The sequence below is a fragment of the Mauremys mutica genome, chromosome 1 (assembly GCF_020497125.1).
Source record: "Mauremys mutica isolate MM-2020 ecotype Southern chromosome 1, ASM2049712v1, whole genome shotgun sequence".
In the NCBI taxonomy this organism is placed as follows: Eukaryota; Metazoa; Chordata; order Testudines; family Geoemydidae; genus Mauremys; species Mauremys mutica.
Window position 1 is genome coordinate 12,638,067 of NC_059072.1, and position 17,395 is coordinate 12,655,461.

Consider the following 17,395-nt stretch of genomic DNA (forward strand, 5'->3'; position numbering starts at 1 on the left):
TTTGAGCAAGGGGTTGGACTAGATGACCTCATGGAGTCCCTGCCAACCCTGATATTCTATGTTTTAAAAAAAAAGTTACGTTCCTAGCCCTCATGATTGCAAAGAGCATCTTAAAATCATGAACTGAAGTGTAAACCATTAGTGGTGTCTTCCTGAGTCTGCAGAGAGCCTGAAACAATAGTTCTGTGAGATGAAAACAGCCCTATTCATCTCCATATGTTACAACAGCGAACCAACATTCCCACTACAGACAATAAGAGTTTGGGATAGTCAAGGAATATGGGATTAGATCCTAGTTGAGAATTCTTATGAATATTTTTTAATTGGGTTGAAGGGTTTGTTCTCCATTCAGGAGATGACTGAAAGTCACTCTCTCCCCTGAAGGTGAGCTGAAGTTGACTAAAATCCAGAAGAACGTGAAACAGAACATACCGGAAGATGTCTCTTTGTTCTCTCTCGGGATTGGATTCGATGTAGACTATGATTTCCTGGACAGGCTTGCTCATGAAAACCATGGAATGGCACAGAGGATTTTTGGAAACCAGGAGACCTCTTCCCAAATGAAGGTGCATTTCCTTCCCTCCACCTCTGAAACTGCGAGGGTCAGATTCTGCTCCCAGCTGTGAATCTGGAATAACTCATTCGAAGGCGATGGAGTTACTCCTGGTTCACACAGGTCCCACTGAGAGCAGAGACTAGCCCTGAGAGTTCAGCAGGGTAACGATCATGTCTGTAAACCCAAGACTTTCTATAACAAAGGGTGTGTCTTCATTACAGGAGGTAAATCAACCTAAGTTACGCTACTCCAGCCATGTGAATAACATAGCTGGAGTCGACATAGCTTAGGCCGATGTACCCCAGTGTCTTCACTGCACTGCGTTGACAGGAGACACTCTCCCGGTCAACTTACCTTACTCTTCTCAGAGAGGTGGAGTACCGGGATCGACCGGAGAGCACCCTGCCGTCGATTTAGCAGGTTTTCACTAGACTGGCTAAATCAATCCTTGCTGCATTGATTGCAGCAGCGTCGTAGTGAAGACCAGGCCATAGGGATAAACTCTGAACTGCAAAGTAGGGTTTCTGGAGCTGTGTTCAGGGCTGTCCAGATCCAGGATTTTACTTCAGCCCACCCTATAGAGAAAGAGTCTCGTCATGAAGGCTAAATTCTGATCAATAGAGTTGGAAAGTGCTTGAAGCCTGGGCCCACATCTATAAGCAATAAATAATAAAGGACCAAATCATCAAGTCCTTATTCGTTGACTTCACACCTGGGATTTGGGCCCATATGCACCAGTATTCATGCTTCCTTCTGCCTCTGGGTCCTGGAAAAAACTAGGTGTTTGTCATTACAGACTGGGGGCCTGAGTCTTTCCATTGACTTTACTGGGAGCTGTCTTTGTAAATACACAGACATTTCAAGGCCTAATCAAAAGGGAAATTGCATTTCTTGGAAAATAAACTATACGGTCTCGCCCTGTTGGGTTCCAGATTGTCGCCTGTACCTTTTGCTGTCGCGTTAGCATGTCAGCGAGGGTTGAGTCAAACACAACAGACTTACCCCCCTGTGTCTTTTCCAACTGCAGAAATTCTACAATCAGGTCTCTACCCCGCTGCTCAAGAAAGTGGAGTTCAACTATCCTCAGGGTTCGGTGTCAGACGTCACCCAGAACAGTTTCGATAACTACTTTGGAGGGTCGGAGATTGTGGTGGCGGGAAAGGTTGACGCCGACAATGTGCAGCACCTGCAGAGTATTATCACAGCCACGTCAGTGAGTCAGGCTTCCTGGAGAACGCCCGTTCTTGTGGCTCACAGGGGCACGGCCTTCTCCCCATGAGGGGTAGAATGGGTCATACTATCTGCAGTACCCCAGGCTCTGTGCGGGTTTATGCCAATGGCTGTGGGGTGTCACTTTCCTATCACTATTCCTGTCTTCAGTAGAATCTCCAAATAGTAACACATGGTACCAGACTAGGGTTGCCAACTTTCTACTCGCACAAAACTGAACACCCTTGCCCCGCCCCCGTCCCGTCCCTCCTCCGAGAACTGGCCCATGCCCCGCCCCTCTCTGAGGCCCCGCCCCCACTCACTCCATCCCCCCCTCCCTCTGTCACTTGCTCTCCCCACTGCCACTCATTTGCTCATTTTCACTGGGCTGGCTCAGGGGGCTGGGATGTGGGAGGGGATGAGAGCTTCGGCTGGGGGTGCGGGCTCCGGGATGGGTCCAGAAATGAGGAATTTAGAGTGCGGGAGGGGGCTCCAGGTTGAGGCAGTGGGTTAGGATGCGAGAGGGGGGTGAGGGTTCTGGCTGGGCATGCGGGCTCTGGTGTAGTGCTGGAGATGAGGGATTTGGGGTGCAGGAGGAGGCTCCAGGCTGGGGCTGAGGTGTTTGGAGTGTGGGAGGAGGCTCTGGGCTGGAGCAAGGGGTTGGGGTGAAGGGTGTGAGGGCTCTGACTGGGGGTGCAGACTCTGCAGTGGGGCTGGGGATGAGGGGTTTGGGGTGTAGGAGGGTGCTCCGGGCAGGGACCAAGGCATTTGGAGATGTGGGCTCTGGGGTGAGACTGGGGGTGAAGGGCATGGGGTGCAGGATGGTGCTCTGGGCTGGGACTGAGGGGTTTGGAGGGTGAGAGGGGATCAGGGTTGGGGCACGGGGGGCTGAGGGTTCTGGGTGAGGGTGTGGACTCTGGCGTGGGGCTGGGGATGAGAGGTTTGGGGTGCAGGCGTGTGCTCCAGGCTGGGATTGAGGGGTTCTGAGGTCAGGAGGTGTATTGGGGCTAGAGCAGGGGGGTGGGGTGCAGGAGGGGATCGGGGTGCAGGCTCCAGGTGGTGCTTACCTCAGGCAGCTCCTGGAAGCAGCAGCATGTCCCCCCTTCCAGCTCCTACATGGAGACACAGCCAGGCAGCTTCGCTGCATGCTGCCCCATCTGCAGGCGCCACCACCACAGCTCTCATTGGCTGCAGTTCCTGGCCAATGGAAGCTGTGGGGGGTGGCACCTCGGGAGGAGGCAAGGTGCGGAACCCCCTGGCTGCCCCTACACGTAAGAGCCGGTGGTGGGACATGCCGGCTGCTTCCCAGAGCCACCAGGATCCCTTTTCAACCAGGTCACCGTATAACAGAACAATACTTCACTGTAGGCCGCATCCTTGCTTTCAGCCCCTTCACTGTGCAATCCTCCTCTGCAGCTGGTGGAGCCATTCCACAGCAGCAGCTGCTGCTCCCCCTCTGTGGGAGGCAATGGCCGGCAGATGCACTAGCCCTGCTTTGCGAGTGTGCACAAAGAGCCTCCCCGATGCCCCCACCGGAGATGGGATCCGCCATGTGCAAGGGATGGTCTCACACTTCACAGACTCTCCAGAGCCTGCCCTGCTCGCTCGGCAGAACTCCCCCGGGCTCCAGTGCAGGCAGGACCCGGGGTGAGCACAGAGGAGAGAGCAGGAGTTTTCCCATAAGCGGTGCACTACTCAGCTCCCTCTCCTCTGCCAAGAGCTCTCAACCTCCTTCCTCACTCCCACCCCAAGTAGCACCTATAGCTCCCCTTCTTCCTTCGTAAGTGCAGGGAGAGGTGCAATATACCCCCTTCCCTCAGCCTTACTCATGCTGGCCAACGCAGTCCTGTTAGCAGAATCACTTTCTAAATGTGTGGGGGATCAGATTCCTAACAAGAGGGCCCCGGATTTTAAAAGTCTGTCTGGGTTCTGATCCAGGGGCAGTGGGGGTGGTGTGATATGACTGCTTCATTTCACCGGCTCACACTGTGCTCTTGGTATCTTCCATTCATCGCTTAGTCAAACGCCGAGCTAGTCCTGGAGACCCTGACAGATGTGGAGGGACTGGATGATTTCCTGAAGAAAGAGCCACATGCCGACCCCAAATTCACTGAGAAGCTGTGGGCCTATCTGACCATCAACCAGCTCCTAGCTGAGAGGTGGGGAGAAATGCTAGACGGGGACTTTTGATAGGGACCTAGCTGACCCGGAAAGGGCCTGGCGGACATCACTGGGCGATGAGGGTTATTGGCATCTCCCAGGATCAGGCCATTTATTGTACAAATGAGGAATATAAATCTAAACCAACGAGCGTGCCACCTTCACACCCTTGGCTCACTCCTTCCCCCTCCTTTCTAATCACTGGCATAAGGTTTTGGTTCAGCCTGTTTGCGACAGAGTCAGTGGTGCCTATCGGGTCTGAACATGGGTTGGGGATTGAATGAGTGAAGTTAATGAACAAAGACCGAGAGTAAAAGGATTTGGCTCCTTGTTCTTATAGGTCTTGCTCCATCTCCCATTGAAGTCAACAGCAAGAGCCCCATTGAAATCAGTGGAAATTGGATCAGGCTCTTTGGGTCCAATCCAATGTCCACTGAAGTCAATGAGAGTCTCACTATTGACTTCAGTGGGCTTTGGATCGGGACTTTAATCTTTGCCATTCACATTCCCTAGGTCCTAGCTGGTTCCTACCTTTCTGATCCCCTTGTTTAGGAAGAACAAGGATCACGGCCTTGATTTAAGCAGCAGCTGCCCAGCACAGCTGGTAACAAGGGGGTCTATTTATTTTTCAACACAGAAACCTGGCCCCCACTGCTGCTTTGAAAAGGAACCTCACCCGATCGATCTTACAGATGTCGCTCGACCACCACATCGTGACCCCTTTCACAGCCATGTTGATAGAGAATCCTGAAAGGAATGAGAGAATGCTGGCAGATTCTCCACAGGACCAAAAAAGAGGCTGTTGTCCAGGTGGGTATCTCCATCTGACCCATTTGTCAAGCTCTTTCTGCCGTTTAAAAAACCTACTTGAAGTGGAAATGAGCTGTTCATTGTCGCTTATGCAGACTAACAAGGTGCACTAAGACAACATACGTTAGTGCTCATGCTGGGATCTGTATTTTAAGGGAAAGGCCCTGGATTAAATGGGCAGTTAAACCATCAGCTTCTTGTAGAGTTAAATTTTCAACATGTCTTTTTTTGTCGGTGTCACCCTCGGTGGGGACTGACTGCACCACATTTGCCCATTGTGAGCATTTCTGTAAACCTACAACGACACAGCTTTGTTTGTTGTAGGAACAGCTATGTCTATTCCACTGGTTCTCAAACTTTTGCACCGGTGACCCCTTTCACAGAGCAAGCCTCTCAGTGCGACACCCCCCCTTATAAATTTAAAACACTTTTTTTATATATTTAACACCATTATAAACACTGGAGGAAAAGAGGGGCTAGGAGTGGAGGCTGGCAGCTTGCAACCCCAGTAATAACCTCGCAACCCCCTGAGGGGTCCTGACCCCCACTTTGGGAACCCCATGTCTATTCCCTGTGCTCCACTTATATAGAGGAGCTGACTTAGTCATGATGCGGCTGTTTGTGGTCTCTGGAGGACCTCCAAGATGGCTGTGGATAGGTCACAAGAGCACTGGAACTGGAGCTCTCTTAAAGGTAGAGTGTTTTCATTCATTAGTCCTCCAGAGTGCTCCCTTTCCTTTATTACTGCCCCCATTTTACGGCAGCCTTCCATTGGGCCAAAGGGGGCGGGGCTTGTTTGTCCTGTTAGGGCCTGACCTATCAATGCCCATTGGTGTCAACGGGTGCCTTTCCACTGCCTTCAGTGGGCACTGGTCAGGCTCTTAATTTATTCATTCATCACTGCAAAGCCAACTGATGACAAATCCAGTACTAACTATATTAATAGCCGTTATCAGTAGAGGGGACTCGACTGGGATGCAGGAGTTTAATTCCTGTCTTTGCCACTGACCTGCTGAGTACCTTGGGCAAATCACTTCGTCTCCCTGTGCCTCAGTTTCCCCAGCTGTAAAATGGGGATAATGACACTGCCCCCCCGTAAAGCATTATGAGATATGAAGATGAAAAGCGCTAGATAGTTTTATTATTATGTTGTGCTCTTGCTGTTCAGTGATCTGTAATGGTAGTATGTTTTTAATGGAGGAAAATGTCTGAACTGTGGTGATAATGAGGCACTGAAAACCAAATATTACTCCCTGAGGCTATAGCGAATGGTGATTTATCATGTTAATAAACAGGAGATATTCTGCTAGATTGAGTTGAGAGGGAAGCAATGTATGTAGCTGCCACAGCACGGTCAATTTTGCTTTTCACTTTAGAACTGTTTATAACTATGCAGAAACTCCAGGCCCATCTGTCCTGCATTCTCAGACTGCTGGAAAGATATCAAAAATGTCCTCATCCTACTGCAATCAAATGCGTTTTTTAAGTCTGCAAGATGTTACAGTTGGTTAATTTGTTTTTCTTTTACATTGTAAATCCTCAGCTGAGATCCATGTAGAATGAAAAGATTTTTATTTATACCATGTGCCATAGCTCACCACTTCTACTAAACACGTCTGCGCACCACCACCCATTTGCTAAACCTATTCCAATGGGAATTCTGTCTACATTGCATCAGCTGATTACTCCAGGTCATGTTTGCTTTATTTAGTAGGGATGGATGATTGACTTGATATTAACAGTGGGGCCATTGTTCTTTCAGTGTGCTTACATATTTCCCAGTTACATTAGACATTAAGGGTCAGATCCTGTTGCCATTGAAATCAGGGGCAAAACTCCCGTTGAGCTACGAGGGACCAGGATTTGACCCTAAGAGAGGATGATACCTCACAAGCACTCTCGCATAGCAGGCCTACACTGACGGCTGTAGAAAATACAGTGTGTTGAAGAAAAAAAATCTTGCACTTACCTGGGATGGACTAGATAGCCATTTATACCTTGAATAAGCCAGAATCAACCCAGGTTTAGACTGGCTTCTGCCTTAGGTAGTCCTGTCCCAAACTAGCTTCACAGTCTTTCACCAACATTGAATTCACTCAGTTTTTGTAAAAGAACCGGTTAATTACGTATTTATTATTATGCTATTGTGACACTAGACTGGATGCTGGATTTTTCCATTGCTTAATATGCAGTAGCATTCATGTGGGGCAAAATTCTGAAGTCCTTGTACAGTTTTTAACTCATTCTTTATCTCAAGCCAAACTCCCATCGAGCTGTACTAGCGGGAGTTTTGCCTGAGTAACAACCGAGTAAGCTCTGACTTAGGGTGAGTCTGTACAAAATAACCTCAGTACTTATTTCTCGCATGCCTAAAGGCTAAGGAAGGTGCTTAACCACAGCACATGCTGAAGAGCTTTGCCTAATCGGGGCCTATTCATGTGAGTAATGGTTAACGGATCAGGCCCTACGTTTCAAAAATAGGCTCACACCGAGCACATTAAGGGCTTGTCTTCTTGAATATTTAATTCACAGCAAAGTGGGGTGTGACTCTACCCCACACTAGCCTGCCAGGCACTTAGCAGTGTAGCTGCAGGATCCTGGGTAGCGGCGGCAGCAGCACGGTGGCTTAACCGTGTAGGTATGTACCCAGCGGTTCCAGGTGCGTTTGTACTTGGCACAGCTAAGCCAGGCCTCTGCTGCTGCCCATACTACCACGGCTACACTGCTATTCATGCTCACGCCAGCTTGAGGAGAGCTAGAGCAAGTATATGTACGCGAGCAGGAGAAATCACACCTTCATCGCGTTAGCTATGGGTTGCCAGCTCATAGTGTAGTCACAGCCTAAGTGTCTGCGCAAACCCCTTAACAGACACTAACAGTTTCTTGGTGCACTTTGATCTATCCTGAAATAGGACTAGATCAAAGCACATTGAAGAGCTGTTAGTGCACGTCAGCAGGGTCCACATGTACACCCTGTGCCGCAGCCTAGTGTGGGATAGATTCACACCCCAGCTTGCCATGGACAAAATCTTCATGAAGGCAAACCTTTAATTGTAAATCGGCCAGATTCTGATCTCAGTTACACCCAAGTAAATCTGGCATAAGTGTCCTGCAGTAAATTGGATCAGAATCCCGATCATTGTGTGCTAAAGTAAAAATTATGTCAATTCTTTATCAGTGCTGCCATTTTTACTAATTTCCAATGTCATGTAACCTCTTCACAAACAGGTACTTTAGGTGTGGCCTCCAATGGCCTTGATCAGTCCATCCCACCCTGGGCGAAATCCATACCTACGACAAGGCCTACATTAAATGCTCTCAAGGCTCCAACTGTATCTACTCACATAACCTCAGGTAAAAGATGGTGGGCTGTCTGCAGGGGCGGCTCCAGGCACCAGCGCAGCAAGTGTGTGCCTGGGGTGACAAGCCGTGGGGGGCGGGCTGCTGGTCGCTGCGAGGGTGGCAGTCAGTCCCACGGTTTCGGTGGTAATTTGGCGGCGGGTATGCCGAAGGCACGGGACCGGCAGACCGCCCGCAGAACCGCCGCCAAATCCACGGGACCGGGGCAGACCTCCCGCAGAAACGTGGCTGACTGCCGTGCTTGGGGTGGCAAAAAACATAGAGCCGCCCCTGGCTGGCTGCTTTCCTCCCTCTTGCTTTGCCTGGTACAGCTCTTGTATACAAAGGCTACGGGTTATGGGCGGGGAGAACAGAGCAACGGCGGAAGAAGCCAAATGGCCCATTTATCCATAGCACTGCCTGCTCTCCATTCAACTAGGGACCATCACTGCATTGCATTGGTTTTGACGGTCCATTTCCCCCACCCACTTTCAGGGGTCACTGGCCTCCACTGGTAGAGGCCCACGTTCCAGTTTGAGAGCAGTTCAAAATCGCCCCATATGCTCTCAAGAGGGGGCCTCAGTCTGGATACAGATTTGGCCCTGAATCTGAACTTGCCCATAGTGAAAAGGCAGAGAAAACCCAAATATTTGTTGCATGGCTGCTACAGAAGGAGAATTTCAACGCCTCATTTCTTCACTTTGATGCTGCTCTGTGATTGTTCTCAGCACCCAGGTCACAAAGATTTGGGCCTACATATTCTAAAGCAGGGATTGGCAACCTCTGGTACGTGGCCCGTCAGGGAAATCCGCTGGCAGGCTGGGACGGTTTGTTTACCTGCAGCATCCACAGGTTCGGCCAATCACAGCTCCCACTGGCCGCGATTCGCCATTCCAGGCCAAAGTGGGCTGTGGGAAGCAGCGGCCAGCACATCCCTCAGTCCACGCTGCTTCCCGCAGCCCCCATTGGTCTGGAACGACAAACCATGGCCAGTGGGAGCCGCGATCGGCTGAACCTGCGGACGCTGCAGGTAAACAAACTGGCCTGGCCCGTCAGCGATTTCCCTGATGGGCCGCGTGCCAAACGTTGCCGATCCCTGTTCTAATTCTGGATGTCTCCAAGCTGGAATCAGTAGGGCCTGATTTTCAAGTCAGCAGCCACTGTGCGTGCTCAACCCCTCTGAAAAATCTAGCTCTAAATGACCCACACCGGGCACCAAAAAAAAAATCCAAAATGAGAGGCTGTTTTTGCAGTTTAGGCCCAAGTCTAAATGGCACGGTGCTGAGACTAGCTGAGCCCTGTCTATGCTAGCATGGAAATTGAAACTAGCACCAGTGCTGAAAAACAAAATGCCAAATGCGCTGGGGAGATGTATTTATTTAGCACTGATTTGTGTGCAAGGTAGGACTTTATTTGTCTGGTCAAAACCAGGCACCTCTTGTACTGGTAAACAAGGGGGCTTGCCCCCCAGTGGATTTAATCAACCAAGGGGCGTAGTAGATTCTCCATCACTGACCATTGTTAAACCAAGGGTGGCTGTTTTTCTAAAAGATCTGCTCTAGGAATTATTTAGGGGAAGTTCTATGGCCCATGCTATACAGGAGGTCAGCCAACCTGATCACAGTGGTTCCTTCTGGCCTTGGAATCCATGAATTTGAAGCTGATGAATAAAGGTGTGTTGCCCTAACTCTGTACAGAGAGATTTCCCAACTGCCCTGAGTTTGCTTTTGGGATGGGGAGCACTGGGTACATTTTGCTTTGGTCAAACAGACCTCATATGCTCCTCTGGTGGCTCCACTGGAGAACAAGAGTCGACCATTGCTACCAGCTAACACAGCAATTCCAGTAGCCAAAGCAGTAGAGGCCAGTGCTCTCAAGTTCAAATCCTACTCATAATCCATGCAGAGGGTCATTACAGACACCCCAAAGTTATCCTCAAAATATCCATGGCGCCATTGTATTGCACCCAGATAAGAAGTGATCCACCAGGCTTCTAAAGAACCACTAATGTGTTTTAAAGGTGAATGGACAAAGCCCTAGAAAGTATACGCTAGGGGATAATCATGAGGATGGATTTGATGATCTAATGGGTCTTCCCTGCCATCTGCCACTGGGAGTCAGTCCAAAGGGCTCTCTTTCTGGCTCATCTGTAGTAGCTAATGCAACATTATTTCCAGAGTTAATTCCCATTGTAAATGACAGCATGAATGTTGTGTGGTAGATAAGGATCTCTGGATTCTCCGAAGGCTGCTGGGTCTTGTTAACACTTGGGTCACTGCCATGATTTAATGTTTAACTTACACAAACGATCTGGGAGAGCCATTGTCTGCAATCGCTTAATAGCAATGCAGACATATGCAACAGTAACCGTCAGCCCCCCTTTGAAGGCGTGCTCGGTGGCGAGGCCAAGGGTTAATCTTAAACTTTGAAATAGTTAAACTTACTGTTTTGGAAAGGAAAAAAATGAGCAAGAGAGTCCAGCTCCTGGCTCAGGTGTGTTCTCTGCACTGGCAATTCTTTGCATTATTCTGTATTTAGGGGCTTGCTCCTGCTCCTGTTGAAGTCAATGGCAAAACTCCCATTGGCTTGAATGGCGGAGGGGAGGGGCGAGGATCAAGCCATTAGTCAGAATAAGGACATAGGATGTAGAGCTGGGTCCCAGCTCTGAAGTTCGGATTTAGATCTGAAGTTTGCCCCCAGCTGATTGGGGGGCAGAGTGAGGGGGTTCAGCTGTGGGCTTCTGGATCAGCCCCATCTCTAGCATTACCTGCTGGATACAAGCTCTTTAAAAGAAGGTAGCTCAGACTCTCACATTCACAATGTAGCACATGGTGTTTTCCAGCTGGCAGCTCATCAGTTAACCCTGTAACTCAATGCAGTGAGTTAGACGCCGAGGCTGGGAATGCAGCGTCCTCTCCTTAAAAGAATGAGACCTTGTCACAGCTCGGGGGTGCTGGCAGGCCCCTCCAGCTGCACAGACACTGAAAAATCCTTAGCTTGCCCACATCTACCAAAGTAGGGGGTCTCTATGACACAAATCGAGTTAAATAGTTCACTTTTTTGTTTGCAAGGGATGGGGCCCTTGGCTCCCACTCCCTGAGTCCCTTTAGTATGGTCTCAGATTTGGGGTGGAAGGTAGTGGTGCCAACTGCCTAGTGGGTCATCCTGCGGTTTGCCAAACCTACCTTTCCTGGCCAGTATACCAGCATTGGCTCCTTGTAGACTTAGAGTGTGGCTGGTAAATGGCCTTCCCAGGGGCAGTACCCTGGAAGGCTCCCAGGAGTCTCCCCTGGGAGCAGTAGAGCTGCCATCTGCTGTCTCCCAAGGCTGGCCAGCAACTGCTGGGAACGTCCTGCTTTTAAGCCTTTTATTCCGCTTTTGACATGACTGACAGGACCAGCAGGGCGGAGCCAACCTTGCCCAGAGCTGCTCTTTAACCCCTTCATCGTCAGTGCAGGGTTTATACACCCCATCACAGACCTATGGGGATTTTTGGTTCATTTAAAAAAAATGTAACAGGCCTATGTAAGGATCGCTCGGGAATTTCCCCATCTATCAAAAGTGGATACTACTACTTATTCCTTCCCCTGGGGTGTTGAGGGATAATTGGTTAACTTTGTAGAGTGGAAGCACTTTGAAATCGGTGAATAAAAGTAGCTGTGCTTATCTATGTGCATAGGTAGTGAACTAAATTTATAGAGCAGTGAGGAAACACTGTTCAGATCTCATACAAGTAATCACACCACTACTTTCATTTTGTTTTTTTATTCCCCACTTATTTTTGTACCTTAGTTGACAATGACCCACATTTCATCATCCATCTGCTAAAGATCCAGGAAAACATCTGCTTCAATATTGACTCAGAGCCTGGAAAGATCCTGAACTTGGTTTCAGATCCTGATTCTGGTAAGAGAACATGAATAGATTCCATTTATATAGCACTATGCATCCTAAAGAATCTGAAAGGCCATGGTTTGGGGAAAGGAATATGTTCCAGGTTCATTGTGATGATTCTTGCTGTCAGTTCTAATCAAGCCAATTTTCCTCTGACCTGAGATGGAGTTCAATGCAGCTACCCCTAATTTATGTAGATGTAAATGAAATCCGCATTAGAGCACACTCAAGTTGCAGAACAAGCTTGCTGGGCTTAATCTCAATAATGTGAATACTAAGTGGGAGCGTGGTATCAGTTCCCTGGAAACTGGCGTGATGCTTGTAATGTTCTCTACATAACACTGACATTAAGCAATCTACAGGGAAACTTCTTCCTACATACTTGGCTTCCCAGTATTGCTCTTTGCCTGTCAAAGCTGGCAGTCTTCTCTGTCCGGATTGTGGTTTTGAACAGGTAACTTTCCATCAGCAACTCAGTACAGTCCCTAGCCTGCCAGCTGGCACTGGACTGAGCAATGGGTGAGCCTGGGCAGTTAGATGAAAATAGAAAAAGCTCACACCTTCTTACAACCCTGGCTGCTACCATGTTAGGAAATTCAAGCGAGCACCATAACATGCCTACGTGGTCGTGATCAGCTGGTAAATTGCAGTGATTACACAAGCAAACACTTTGGCTCACTTGCAGACAATAGAATTAATGATATCTAATGTGTTCCATTAACACTGATCTATAGGACAGACATGGATAGACTTCTGCAGGTGCACCAAGAATATCTTATCCATTCCACTGGAAACCTGCCGCTGTGGGGCTGCGTTTCTTTCATTTGCACTTTCAGTTGAGCACAAAGAAGAAAGCAGCGGGAGAGAGAGAAAGGAAAAAAGAAGTCATCTTTGGGGCCAAGCAGGAAACTAAATTAATAACTAAGTCCAAAAACTGTGCATTGGGAAGTGGCCTTCTCTGCTCAAAACACTTTAGGTTTTATGATTTGTTTGTCTTCTATGACTTGAACAAGTCTCTGGATTACATGGCAAACTCATGGAAAACATCCTCTACTTTTCATAGGGATCGTGGTCAACGGGCAGCTCACTGGGGCCAAGAAGCGCGAGAATACAAAACTGAGCACCTATTTTGGCAAAATTGGATTCTATTTCAAAAACAAAGGCTTGAAAGTAGAGATCAGCACAGAGATGATCACCCTGAAAGACGGATCTTACAGCACCGCGCTGTCTTGGTCCGACACAGGAAGCATCATTCGGAAAAGGTAAGAGGAGGCGCATTTCCAATGTACTTTGTGGAAACGATTTGGAATGTGTCGATCCCTGTGGATCTGAGGGCAAGAATTACCCTTGAACATCCCTGGGGAAATGAGCCTGGCTTGGCTTTCTAGTCCTTCCTCAAAATGAAGACAACAATGTCCTGGTTCAGCCACTGAGCAGCCGTATGTGTTGAAGTAGCGCAGTCGTCACTGTGGCTAGAGATGCTAATATTTCTTATTTGTTTTGTAGTAGAATTCAGGGACCCAATCAGGGATCAAGCCCCCACTGTGCTAGGCGCTGTACAAACACAAAACAGAAGGACAGTCCCGACTCCCAAACAACTTACAGTCTAAGTATAACAGGGGGAAATGGATGGATGCAACAAACTAATGGGGACAGCACCAGGAAATAATAGCAATGAGTGTGATAAGCAGTGGGCTCGACAATGAAGCCATTATGAACAGTTTATGTTTATGAATAATTAAGGGACCTTGATCTTTTTTGTATTGACCCTACATTGCCATAGTGAATGAGCCCGGTGCTAGGCAGTAGGGACTTGTGAGTTCTCATCTTGACTCTGCCACTGAATTTGCTATATAGAGCTGGGCAACTTCTCTGCCTCGGTTTCCAAATGTGAAAAAGGAGAGGGTTATCACACTCACCCTTGCACGGATTTGTTGGGCGGTAATGAAAGCTCTGTAAATCCTCATTAAAAACTGGGACTCATTGGGTACCGCATTCTTCACACAACATTGAGCACAACAAGCGAAGTGCCTCAGCTGAACCAAGGACACGGCTCTCATTTCTGTTTTATGCTTCCACTAGGCTGCTTGTGTCTGTGAAGAAAGACCGCAGTGTCACTATCACCGTGGACACGGAAATGTCCTTCATGGTTTTGCTTCATCGCGTGTGGAAGAATCACCCAGTCAACGTTGATTTCTTAGGGATCTACATTCCCCCTACAAACCGGTTCTCACCCAGCGCACATGGGCTGATAGGTAAAGCCGTGCGGCCGGGTGGATCTGCAGGAGGAGGGACCTGATTCTATTGCTTTTGGCTAGAACTCTGTGTGCTGGGGAAGAAGGAAATCATCAACGAGAGGAGAAAAAAAATCCCATATCTAGAATACTCGTGTTTAACTTTCCATCAAAATAATGAATTGGCTTTCCCATGAGAAATCTTCATTTAGGACCTGAATGGTTCTTCAGCTAACAACATTCAAACACTGGGCCAAATCCGCCACTGGTGTAAGTGGGGGTAGCTCCATTAAAGTAAATGGAGCTATGCTGATTTACAGGAGCAGACGATTGGCTCCCTGTATTTTAGGGCCAAATTCTGCCCTCATTTATGCCAAGACCAGCAGTGTGGTCAGCTCAATGCTCAGTTTTATGATAGTGCATCAATAGTCACAGGGCATGTAATGAGATAAGGCCCCTTCTCTAAAGGCATTATGATCCGAACAGAGGAAGAAAAAAGGTCTAGACAGTTTTGGTCCTGCCATGAGGGCAGGGGACTGGACTCGATGACCTCTCGAGGTCCCTTCCAGTTCTAGAATCTATGAAAGTAATAGCGCAGTTAGATATGTTAGTTCCAAGGTGATTTTAATTATTTACTTGCTGCCACTTAATATGAGACACCATAGAAGGTGTGACCAAGTCAGTGGATAGACTTAGCCATCCAGACAAACCTTTCTTTGTACATCAGCGGATGGTCAAAACCCCAGTTCGGTGCTTCTCTGCAGGGGCGGCTCCAGGCACCAGCACGCCAAGTGCGTGCTTGGGGCGGCCAGCCATGTGGGGGTGCTCTGCCGGTCGCCACGAGGGCAGCAGGCAGGTTGCCTTCAGCGGCATGCCTGCGGAGGGTCCGCTGGTCCCGCGGCTTCGGCGGACCTCGCGCAGGCTGCCGCCGAATCCGTGGGACCGGGGACCTCCCACAGGCAAGCCGCCGAAGGCAGCCTGCCTGCCGTGCTTGGGGCGGCAAAATGCCTAGAGCCGCCCCTGCTTCTGTGCGACTATGCGACTCACCAAACCCAGCATGAAGCATGTGAAAACCAAAGAGACATCATTCTCGGTCCCCAGCGTTCAATTGTGGAATGAATTTGTAGAATAAGTCAGGCTGATCTGGAGTCCGACCACTTGCAGGGCGTCTGCTCCGTGACCAAGCCTCCCCACCGCAGCCAATTGGTTAAGGGAGAATAGAAGAAAGAATTAACGACCCCCCACATCCCCCCACGCCTCACAGCTATGTTTTTCCCCAGCAGAGTCCCCTCTCTCAGGGAAGGGGGAAGAGCAGAAGACTCTTGATACCTACTGGAGATCTTGCCCTCTGCAAATCTAATTTACCTGACAACCATTTCCATACCACAGTAATGGGGGGTGCCCTGAGATGGAAGGGTTCTTTCCTGTGCAGGTCACCTTTAAAAACAAAACAAAAACACACCCTCACCCTTTTTAAAATTCAGGAATCCCTAGGAAAGTTCCACAGCAGAACAGAACTAGTCAGCCTGAGCTTGCCTTACTGATCTTCCCAGCCCCGCTCTGCTTATGCAGAATCAGTCAGCTGGCTCTAAAGCAGAGCGCCTATCTCCACAATGTGGAAGATCCCAGCGCATTACAAAGACCAATTTTGCATGCTTGGGATTGTTGATTTTTAAAATGCGCTACACGCCGGCTTAAAATGCGATGGCTGAAGGCCATGACATGCAAGCAGTTTTAACCTTCTCTTTGGCCAGGCCAATTCATGTCTGAACCAGAAGTGCATATCTTCAATGAAAGACCCGGTCAGGATCCAGAGAAACCAGAAGCAACCATGGAAGTGAAAGGACACAAACTTACCGTCACCAGGTAGGAATTCTGAGCAAACTCAGGCCAAGAAAAATATCAGGCCCTAAAATGTTTGGTAACCTCCCTTCTGAATGTAGTCGATGAAAATATCTTTACATAGTCATTCGCTAACAATGATTTCTTAGCCGCACCCCCCCAATTTCCTCTCCTAACTGTCAGCATAGCAGACCCAATACAGCACTGAAAGTCAAGCTGGGTTCTTTCGTGTTTGTGTATCACTGCTAGTAATAAAAACCCGCTGACTAAATTCTGCCCTTCCTTACAACTATGGAACCCCCATTGCCTATGTCCTCCAAAGTCTTGGTTGGTCAGTCAGCTACATGATGTACTCTCTGCACTAGGGGGTCCATGGAAACCCCTCTGTGTTGCTGCGAATACATGGCTGTGGCAGGACGTGCTGGGTGAGAGCCAAGGAGCAGCTACTCTGTGCACTGGATTTCACCCTGAATATTAGTTCAGAAAGTAATGCTGGTCTCAGGAGGAGATTAGCGCAGTGGGAGAGCTAATGGCAGCATGACTCCTCAGTGGACTGTGTTGCAAGTAGGGAGGCCAGGGACTTCTGAACAGTAAGAATAGAGCAGGATTTCCTTATGAATCCGCTGCTTTTAGGCTACGCCAACTCAGCAGGAAACCTCTGCCCAGCTTTTAGGAGGAGGCATGGTGGGAACGCTGCAGGTTTCAGCTTGAAAATCCCCATGAAGACTCGGCTTTGTGGGGATTTTTCCCAGGCAGGGTAGCCACTGCACTTTGCTCTCTGGAGCTTCCTGTGGGACCCCTGCATGTGATGCAATGTTTTTCAAACAGAGGAAAGCGGCACTGGCACAAACTTACACACATTGCAAAGCCTGTCAGTTATATCCTTTACCTTCCCGGGGGAAACAAGACAGGGGCATGCCTCTTCAGGAGTCAGAAATACCTACAGTTCTCCCAACTAGTACAGCTTTATACCTCGCTTGCGAGTGAGAATACATGTGCTCTGAACAAGGTATCCCAAATCCAGCAAGGAATGCAGAAGGGAACACAGTCCCTACAGAGCAGGAACTCACAACAAAGGGCCAGATCCTAGGAGATCCAACACCACATGGAAATCCACTAGCTATGCCCGTACTGTTACCATCCTAGGCAGATGGATGTGGAGATCTCTGCCTCATACTGGTGATGGCAGAGTTGTCCTATGCAGCAGACCCACAACTTTCGGCCCTAGCTTATTCATTTAGGGCCCAGTTGTGCCAACCTTATTTGTTGTAATCAGTGGGACTGTGGGTGTAGTAAAGTACTATTCAGTGTGCTCCAAGGCAGGGCCGCCCAGAGGATTCCGGGGGCCCGG

At 48.9% G+C, this 17,395-nt stretch overlaps 1 protein-coding gene across 1 annotated transcript in view; it reads left to right on the top strand.

Moving 5' to 3' along the window:
• The window catches only part of ITIH2 (inter-alpha-trypsin inhibitor heavy chain 2), a 39,107-nt gene that overhangs the window by 19,718 nt on the left and 1,994 nt on the right, over positions 1-17,395 (top strand). Inside the window, exons 12-20 of the mRNA XM_045028916.1 lie at positions 385-566; positions 1,584-1,769; positions 3,785-3,924; positions 4,563-4,735; positions 7,964-8,089; positions 11,867-11,980; positions 13,032-13,230; positions 14,051-14,223; positions 15,957-16,068. Of these exons, the coding sequence (XP_044884851.1) occupies positions 385-566; positions 1,584-1,769; positions 3,785-3,924; positions 4,563-4,735; positions 7,964-8,089; positions 11,867-11,980; positions 13,032-13,230; positions 14,051-14,223; positions 15,957-16,068 (1,405 nt within the window). The remainder of the gene's footprint in view (positions 1-384; positions 567-1,583; positions 1,770-3,784; positions 3,925-4,562; positions 4,736-7,963; positions 8,090-11,866; positions 11,981-13,031; positions 13,231-14,050; positions 14,224-15,956; positions 16,069-17,395) is intronic.